We start from the raw sequence: 9,727 nt of genomic DNA, 5'->3' as shown, positions 1-9,727 counted from the left end.
TTACATCATTTGAGTCAATTGAAGGTGTACCTATGGATGTATTTCAAGGCCTACCTTCAAACTCAGTGCCTCTTTGCTTGACATCATGGGAAAATCTAAAGAAATCAGTCAAGACCTCAGAAAGAAAATTGTAGACCTCCACAATCTTTTTCATCCTTGGGAGCAATTTCCAAATGCCTGAAGGTATCACGTTCATCTGTACAAACAATAGTACGCAAGTATAAACACCATGGGACCACGCAGCTGTCATACCGCTCAGGAAGGAGACGCGTTCTGTCTACTAGAGATGAATATACTTTGGTGTGAAAAGTGTAAATCAATCCCAGAACAACAGCAAAGGACCTTGTGAAGATGCTGGAGGAAACAGGTACAAAATTATCTATATCCACAGTAAAACGAGTCCTATATCTACATAACCTGAAAGGCCGCTCAGCAAGGAAGAAGCCACTGCTCCAAAACTGCCATAAAAAAGCCAGACTACGGTTTGCAACTGCACATGGGGACAAAGATCGTACTTTTTGGAGAAATGTCCTCTGGTCTGATGAAACAAAAATAGAACTGTTTGGCCATAATGACCATCGTTATGTTTGGAGGAAAAAGGGGGAGGCTTGCAAGCCGAAGGACACCATCCCAACCCTGAAGCATAGGGGTGGCAGCATCATGTTGTGGGGGTGCTTTGCTGCAGGAGGGACTGGTGCACTTCACAAAATAGATGGCATCATGAGGCAGGAAAATTATGTGGATATATTGAAGCAACATCTTCAGACATCAGTCAGGAAGTTAAAGTTTGGTCGCAAATGGGTCTTCCAAAATGGACAATGACCCCAAGCATACTTCCAAAGTTGTGTCAAAATGGCATAAGGGCAACAAAGTCAAGTCAAGTATTGGAGTGGCCATCACAAAGCCCTGATCTCAATCCTATAGAAAATTTGTGGGCAGGACTGAAAAAGCTTGTGCGAGCAAGGAGACCTACAAACCTGACTCAGTTACACCAGCTCTGTCAGGAGGAATGGGCCAAAATTCACCCAACTTATTGTGGGAAGGTTGTGGAAAAACGTTTGTCCCAAGTTAAATAATTTAAGGCAATACCACAAGGCAATGCTACAAAATACTAATTGAGTGTATGTAAACTTCTGACCCACTGGGAATGTGATGAAAGAAATCAAATCTGAAATAAATCATTCTTTCAACTATTATTCTGACATTTTAGATTCTTAAAATAAAGTGGTGATCCTAACTGACCTAAAACAGGGAATCTTTGCTAGGATTAAACGTCAGGAAATGTGAAAAACTGAGTTTAAATGTATTGAATAAGGTGTACGTAAACTTCCGACTTCAACTGTATAGTTTTGAGAGTGTGTATATGGCGTGTATGTATAGTCTAGTGAGTGTGTATATGGCGTGTATATATAGTCTAGTGAGTGTTCGTAGAGTCAGTGTAGATAATTAGGGTACCATTAATTGGCTATTTACCAGTCTGGCTATTTAGCAGTCTTATTGGTTGGGGGTAGGAGCTGTCTCAGAGCCTGTATGTCCGAAAGCCATTGCTCCGGTACCGTTCGCCGGCCGGTAGCAGAGTGAACAGTCTATGGCTTGGGTGGCTGGATTCTTTGGCAATTCTTTGGGCCTTCCTCTAACACCGCTTGATATAGAGGTCCTGGATCGCTCGGCCCCAGTGATGTACTGGGCTGTCCACACCACCCTCTGTAGCGCTTTGCGGTTAAGGACGGTGTATTTGCCATACAAAGCGGTGATGCAGCCAGTCAGGATGCTCTTGATGGTTCAGCTGTAGAACTTTTGGAGGATCCGAGGGCCCATACCAAATCTTTTCAGCTTCCTGCGGGTGAAGAGGCGCTGTCGTGTCCTCTTCATGACTGTGCGTGTATGTGTGGACCATGTTAGGTCCTTAGTGATGTGGACGCCAAGGAACTTGAAGCTCTTGACCTGCTCCACAACAGCCCCGTCGATGTGGATGGGGGCGTGCTCTCCCGTCTTTCTCCAGTAGTCCACGATCACCTCCTTGGTCTTACTGACGTTGAGGGAGAGGTTGTTGTCCTGGAAACACACTGCTAAGTCTATGACTCATCGCCGTCGGTGATCAGGCCTACCACCATTGCTTCGTCAGCAAACTTGATGATGGTGTTGGAGTCGTGCGTGGCCACGCAGTCGTGAGTGAAGAGGGAGTACAGGAGAGGAGCAAGCACACACCCTGAGGGAAGCCGTGTTGAGGGTCAGCGTGGTGGAAGTGTTGTTGCCTACCCTCACCACCTGGGGACGGCCCATAATGCAGTCCAGGACACAGAGGGAGGGGTTCAGTCCCAGGATCCCCAGCTTGGTGATGAGCTTGGAGGGGACTATGGTGTTGAACGCTGAGCGGAAGTCTATGATCAGCATTCTCACATAGTTATTTCCCCTCTTGTCCAGGTGGGAGAGGGCAGTGTGAAGTGCAATTGAGATGGTGTCATCTGTGGATCTGTTGGGGCGGAATGCGAATTGGAGTGGGTGTAGGTTGTCTGGGATGATGGTGTTGATATGTGTCGAGAGAGAGAGTAAGAGAAAGAAGGGAGAGAGATATAGGGTAGAGAGAGAGATGGAGAGAGAGAAAGAGAGATGGGAGGGGGAGAGACGGAGAGAGGGAGGGCAGCATACTTACTGTACACAGTGAGCAGTTTGTGGCTACCTCTGAAGTGTGTCATAATGACATGTGCGATCTGGGATGACATTGCATGCCCATTCAGAGAGATCAGGGCTAGCTATCGGCGTCAAACATGATGCACCACTCGATTCTTTGCCTTGCTAATGCTAAACAGAACTATAATAAAATCCCAGTCAGTGTGGTTAAAGAGTGGCGTGGTGTTATTACCCCCCCCTGGTCTGGACAAGCATGACTGATATGATGAATAGCAGGCTATTAGCAGCTACTGATGTGCTTTTAACACATTTGTTATTACCACACTGACCACCAATGGAGACAGCTTTCTCTGACAAAGCAGTTTTACACAATCACATCAGACACTTGGTGTCACGCCTACTTCTGCTCCCTTCCTCCGGCGCTCGACGTCGACCGGTCTACTAACCACAGGCCCTGGCAACTATCATTACGCACACCTGCTCCCCATCATTACGCACACCTGGTTATCATTTTCTCTGTGATTACTTTATTTAGCCCCTTAGTTGATGGCAGTCATTAGGTAGTATTGTCTTCTCTCACGTTCTGTACGCTTCTCATGTTTGTTCATCTGTATCGTTTCTTTATTAAATTCACCTTCTGCACCTGCTTTCTGACTCCCGGCGTATTCCGTTACAATTGGGATAATAGTCATGTCTAAGAAATGCTGTTAATGTGGAACTTTTCTGCGTTTTCTCAATATTCTTAAGGACCCTTGGATTATCAACAGAGCTGGCTACAGCTGACGTGGAACATATATCCATATATGCACTTTGATATTGAGGTCATGAACTTTGCTAGAGTACAGCCCTGGCTGTGGCTTACTCTAACCACCTGCTGAGCTGAACGATAACATTACCAGGTGTAGGTGTATATGTGGTAGAGGTGGCACAGACACAAACACACTCTCTTCTTGCTTGTCAGCTGCACAACAAAATAATTACAGAGATGACATTGGGCCAAAATAGAGCGATTGTAACGTGAGGCGCAAGGGCACGTGCTAGCGGCAACAGTAGCCTGCTGGATTACCAGTCAGTCAGCCAGTCAGTCAGACCAGGCCAGCACTAGGTTGCAGCAACCAGTCAGTCAGTCAGCCAGTCAGACCAGGGCAGCACTAGGCTGCAGCAACCAGTCAGTCAGTTAGCCAGTCAGTCAGCCCAGGCCAGAACTAGGATGCAGCTACCAGTCAGTCAGCCAGTCAGTCAGACCAGGGCAGCACTAGGCTGCAGCAACCAGTCAGTCGGCCAGTCAGTCAGCCCAGGTCAGCACTAGGCTGCAGCAACCAGTCAGTCAGACCAGGGCAGCACTAGGTTGCAGCAACCAGTCAGTCAGTCAGTCAGACCAGGTCAGCACTAGGCTGCAGCAACCAGTCAGTCAGTCAGCCAGTCAGACCAGGCCAGGCCAGCACTAGGCTGCAGCAACCAGTCAGTCAGTCAGTCAGCCAGTCAGACCAGGCCAGCACTAGGCTGCAGCAACCAGTCAGTCAGCCAGTCAGTCAGACCAGGGCAGCACTAGGTTGCAGCAACCAGTCAGTCAGTCAGTCAGACCAGGTCAGCACTAGGCTGCAGCAACCAGTCAGTCAGTCAGCCAGTCAGACCAGGCCAGGCCAGCACTAGGCTGCAGCAACCAGTCAGTCAGTCAGCCAGTCAGACCAGGCCAGCACTAGGCTGCAGCAACCAGTCAGTCAGCCAGTCAGTCAGACCAGGGCAGCACTAGGCTGCAGCAACCAGTCAGTCGGCCAGTCAGTCAGCCCAGGTCAGCACTAGGCTGCAGCAACCAGTCAGTCAGACCAGGGATGCACTAGGTTGCAGCAACCAGTCAGTCAGTCAGCCAGTCAGACCAGGCCAGCACTAGGCTGCAGCAACCAGTCAGCCAGTCAGTCAGACCAGGTCAGCACTAGGGTGCAGCAACCAGTCAGTCAGTCAGCCAGTCAGACCAGGCCAGCACTAGGCTGCAGCAACCAGTCAGTCAGCCAGTCAGTCAGACCAGGTCAGCACTAGGCTGCAGCAACCAGTCAGTCAGCCAGTCAGTCAGACCAGGTCAGCACTAGGCTGCAGCAACCAGTCAGTCAGCCAGTCAGTCAGACCAGGTCAGCACTAGGCTGCAGCAGTCAGTCAGCCAGTCAGTCAGACCAGGGCAGCACTAGGCTGCAGGAGCGCTGCTCAATCCTCTTGTTTGGCTGCCGTGTCACCACAGCACCAGAGAACAATATTTTGGCGTGATGACATTTTCTACAGCAGAGGGAACACAGGAGATTGACTCTGTCATCTATTCTACGCTGTCAGAGAACACAACACACGATCATTCATAGAGCTGAGTAAATGCTAGAAAGATGTTACTAGAAATATCTGTAAATGCTAGAGTTATATTGTGAATTTACAGGCAACTGAGACAGTTATGTAGAGGCAGGAGATTGATACTAACAATGAGAAATGATTCACATTCAAAAGGTGTCTTTGTAGTATTCCATCAATCATCCTCAAGGCATTCTGCATAATATTTGCATTGACAAATCCCAGACCAGAAAGCGCACTCATCAACACTGAGATCAATGAATAAACGCAAACCAATATCATACCCCACCCATCAATGATTGATTGATTGATTGAATAAAAGAATATTAATTCACCCCAAAGCCTGCTAGAGGTTAAACCATCCCAAGCCGTCTGCTAGAGGTTAAACCATCCCAAGCCGTCTGCTAGAGGTTAAACCATCCCAAGCCGTCTGCTAGAGGTTAAACCATCCCAAGCCGTCTGCTAGAGGTTAAACCATCCCAAGCCGTCTGACAGAGGTTAAACCATCCCAAGCCGTCTGACAGAGGTTAAACCATCCCAAGCCGTCTGCTAGAGGTTAAACCATCCCAAGCCGTCTGCTAGAGGTTAAACCATCCCAAGCCGTCTGCTAGAGGTTAAACCATCCCAAGCCGTCTGACAGAGGTTAAACCATCCCAAGCCGTCTGCTAGAGGTTAAACCATCCCAAGCCGTCTGACAGAGGTTAAACCATCCCAAGCCGTCTGCTAGAGGTTAAACCATCCCAAGCCGTCTGCTAGAGGTTAAACCATCCCAAGCCGTCTGCTAGAGGTTAAACCATCCCAAGCCGTCTGACAGAGGTTAAACCATCCCAAGCCGTCTGCTAGAGGTTAAACCATCCCAAGCCGTCTGCTAGAGGTTAAACCATCCCAAGCCGTCTGCTAGAGGTTAAACCATCCCAAGCCGTCTGCTAGAGGTTAAACCATCCCAAGCCGTCTGCTAGAGGTTAAACCATCCCAAGCCGTCTGCTAGAGGTTAAACCATCCCAAGCCGTCTGCTAGAGGTTAAACCATCCCAAGCCGTCTGACAGAGGTTAAACCATCCCAAGCCGTCTGACAGAGGTTAAACCATCCCAAGCCGTCTGCTAGAGGTTAAACCATCCCAAGCCGTCTGCTAGAGGTTAAACCATCCCAAGCCGTCTGCTAGAGGTTAAACCATCCCAAGCCGTCTGACAGAGGTTAAACCATCCCAAGCCGTCTGCTAGAGGTTAAACCATCCCAAGCCGTCTGCTAGAGGTTAAACCATCCCAAGCCGTCTGCTAGAGGTTAAACCATCCCAAGCCGTCTGACAGAGGTTAAACCATCCCAAGCCGTCTGCTAGAGGTTAAACCATCCCAAGCCGTCTGCTAGAGGTTAAACCATCCCAAGCCGTCTGCTAGAGGTTAAACCATCCCAAGCCGTCTGCTAGAGGTTAAACCATCCCAAGCCGTCTGACAGAGGTTAAACCATCCCAAGCCGTCTGCTAGAGGTTAAACCATCCCAAGCCGTCTGCTAGAGGTTAAACCATCCCAAGCCGTCTGCTAGAGGTTAAACCATCCCAAGCCGTCTGCTAGAGGTTAAACCATCCCAAGCCGTCTGCTAGAGGTTAAACCATCCCAAGCCGTCTGACAGAGGTTAAACCATCCCAAGCCGATTCCCTGCTGTTGATTTGGATGTAGGAGGGTCTTACTAAACCTGCATGGCTTGTTGATGATAATTCCACCACTAAAACCACCCCCCTCCATTCGGAATTGCGAGAAATCTCTCCCAAGATGAATCTCAGTGTGAGTGTCAAGTAGTTCAATTATAGGATATGGCTACACCTTGTCCCACCCCACAGTCTAGCACACGGAAGCACTTTGAGACAAATCAACCTGAGTAAGATGAAATAAACAATTGAACTGATTGAGTGGGTTTGTCTGTGTACATGAAAGAGAGAGTGAAAGAGAGAGATACAGAGAGAGAGACACACACACACACACACACACAGAGAGACAGAGAGAGAGAGATAGAGCGAGAGAGGGAGAGAGTAGGTGAGGGTCATTTAGAATGTGCAGGTGTTACAGTACTGAGTGTAACCCCTAAAAAACGATTCCATACCTCCACTTCCCCTCACTAGCAAACCTAAAGCACCACTGAGCCTTATTCTCTAGTAGGTTACATCCACATTCATTGCCACAGTAAATACTGCAAAATCAGGTTTAGTAACTTAAGTTTCCTTGTTACATGTATGAAGGTTCAATGCCTTTCTCTGAATTCACTTTGTTTACAAAGGTATAACAATGTAATGAAAAACATAATTACAAAATTATAACAGGAAGTATAGGCTACTTACCATTAGTGTTCATTGCTGAGTTGGCATTCGAAAAGTGATACCCTCAAACTATTAGGTTACTGGATAAATACAGTTGTCATATGCACCATGTCCTGCTGTGTAATAGGTAGAAAATAAAACAAAAATAATGGGAAATACTAGAGCAAGGCTGGCATATTTCATTTGTAGGCTTTCAGCTCAGAGCAGCTCCAAACTCCTCAGCCTTCTCTCAGCTCCGAATACAGTCCAGAGTGCCTGTCCTCTCTCTCTAAGCAAGGTGAAGAATCAATCTGAAACCTGATTGGAAAGACGGGGTGTTCCCTCTGTTCAGAAGCCGATTACAACAATGCTCTTGTAGAGACTGTTGAGGATTTCACGTAAATCCGGATTGGAATTGTTGTACAGTAGGCTACTACAGAGCTGCTCTGTCTTGTTCCATCATCACCGCATCCTTTCTTCTGAGGAATACAGTAAAGAGGCTGCGCTTTCGATGGTAGGCTACTTGTACATCGTTGCTGTCAATGCGCTTTGGTGAGTGGAAGCTTTTCGGATGACCTGAGCTCGATCGGATCTGAGCGCAGTGGCAGGATGGAGCGGCAGTTGGACCGAAATGGCACGCGAGCGCCGAGCAGTGGTGGAACATGCTTTTACACAACTCCATTTAAGAGGAACATGCGGTAGGTAGTCTTCTACGTTTCTTTGGCAGGAAGGATAAACCCACATGTGGGTGTCTGAGTGTCAGCACATGACATGGAAACGTCGGTTCTCGGTAGGTAGTATGCAAGTTTACCTTTTTGTAATTATCAGAACCCAAAAAATAGTTAATGTACATTTAAGCTTAGGATACTTACTCCTAGCCACATGCATGACTAAGAAGAGAAGATGTCTATTGAACTCGAAGATTTAGGCAACCTACAGTTTTTCCACGTCATTATTTCAATAATTATTACATACCTATTAATATGGACTTTGGTGAGGACAGGGAATATAATATCTAACACAGCCTAATCATTTCAAATTATTGAATCCAATAATTTAGGAGACATCGGAGCAGATGAAAGTTATAATGGTTATGCATTTAGTAAGGACAACTAGTTAGTCAGTATTGCCAACTCCTCAGTAAGGAAAGTAGCTATTGGCTGTCCTAAAAGTCGCTAGAAGTTTCCAAAATGACGTCATCACCCAATTTACATAATTGGCCATGTGCATGTAATTGTGATGGACGCTGTAGGAGAGAGGAATAACGTCGTGGGAGAGACAAAAAGTGTGAAAAACATCCTAAATATGTTCAGAACTACAAATGAACTTTCTTCTGTCGATTCTTTTTTTTGGTTTTTTTGTCACAATTCCAACCCTCCTCCTTTATCCGGGCTTGGGACCGCCAAAAGTCACCCAAAAGAGACACTCTGGCGGAGTTACTTCGTTTTTTATTTTATTTTTAATTTAATTATTTATTTATTTATTTATTTTTAGTTTTTTAGTTTAGTTTTCTTAATTTGGTTTGGTTTGGTCCACTTAGGAGCCTACAACAAGTCACAGTAAAACATTTTTAACCATAACATGTTTCACATTTTTTTTGTATACAATCTACATTAACAATTTAAATGGACCAAAAAGAGACAATAGAAAAAACTGTCAATGGCAATGTGAGAAAATGTTGATAACTAGTCTGGCTCTAATTCAGGTTAATTGTTATTTTTTTTATGTAAGCCAGGGCGGGATCAGCCAGCGGCGGCTTCCCGCATGCGCGATTCATTTGCAGTCTGGACGCGGAGGGGTGAACATCTGCTCTGAATGCAGCTGGGAGGGATTGGTGCGCGAGGACTGGGACGCCTGTGAGTGCTTTGGGACGGGGGTGGGGCCCACGGCAGCACCCGCTGCTCGTTGAGAAGAGTAAGAACGATACGTGGTTTCACGTCAGAGTCTCCAAAAGTCTCCAATAACACCAGAAAAATCGCTAGATTTGTCGCTAGTCGCTTTTTTGAAAATGTGTCGCTACAGGGGTCTGAATACTCGCCAACAACACTGCATCTAGCGGTCATTTAAATACAGTCATTGCTATCCTTGGGACATCCCTACCCCATTGAAGATGACATTTAAAATGGTTAAGATGAGGGTTAGAGTTAGGGTAGGGGTTAAGGTTAGGGTTTAGGGTAGGGACGTCCCAAGGATTCCAGATTGCATTAACCATTTAGATGATAGATGATTTAGTTGACATCCATCTGTAAATAGTCCATCCAATCTACCGACCTCATCATCCCCATATTGTTTTTATTTACTTTTCTGCTCTGTCTGATGTACAGTATGGACCCAACACTGTCTGTTGTACAGTATGGACCCAACACTGTCTAATGTACAGTATGGACCCAACACTGTCTGTTGTACGGTATGGACCCAACACTGTCTGATGTACGGTATGGACCCAACACTGTCTGATGTACGGTATGAACCTACCAC

At 46.6% G+C, this 9,727-nt stretch overlaps 1 protein-coding gene across 2 annotated transcripts in view; it reads right to left on the bottom strand.

Moving 5' to 3' along the window:
• Positions 1-7,923, bottom strand: part of LOC106603895 (actin-binding LIM protein 3) — a 144,207-nt gene extending 136,284 nt beyond the window's left edge. The window contains exon 1 of one of the 2 annotated variants that reach the window (XM_014198108.2): positions 7,292-7,923. In XM_014198108.2, the coding sequence (XP_014053583.1) occupies positions 7,292-7,304 (13 nt within the window). In that variant the 5' untranslated portion in view covers positions 7,305-7,923. The remainder of the gene's footprint in view (positions 1-7,291) is intronic. The other variant, XM_014198111.2, reaches the window with a different exon arrangement.
• Between the last annotated feature and the right edge of the window lie 1,804 nt (positions 7,924-9,727).

Source organism: Salmo salar, chromosome ssa04, assembly GCF_905237065.1.
Source record: "Salmo salar chromosome ssa04, Ssal_v3.1, whole genome shotgun sequence".
Classification (NCBI taxonomy): domain Eukaryota; kingdom Metazoa; phylum Chordata; class Actinopteri; order Salmoniformes; family Salmonidae; genus Salmo; species Salmo salar.
Note: the sequence above shows the minus strand (reverse complement) of the source record. Positions and strands in the feature narration are given on the sequence as shown.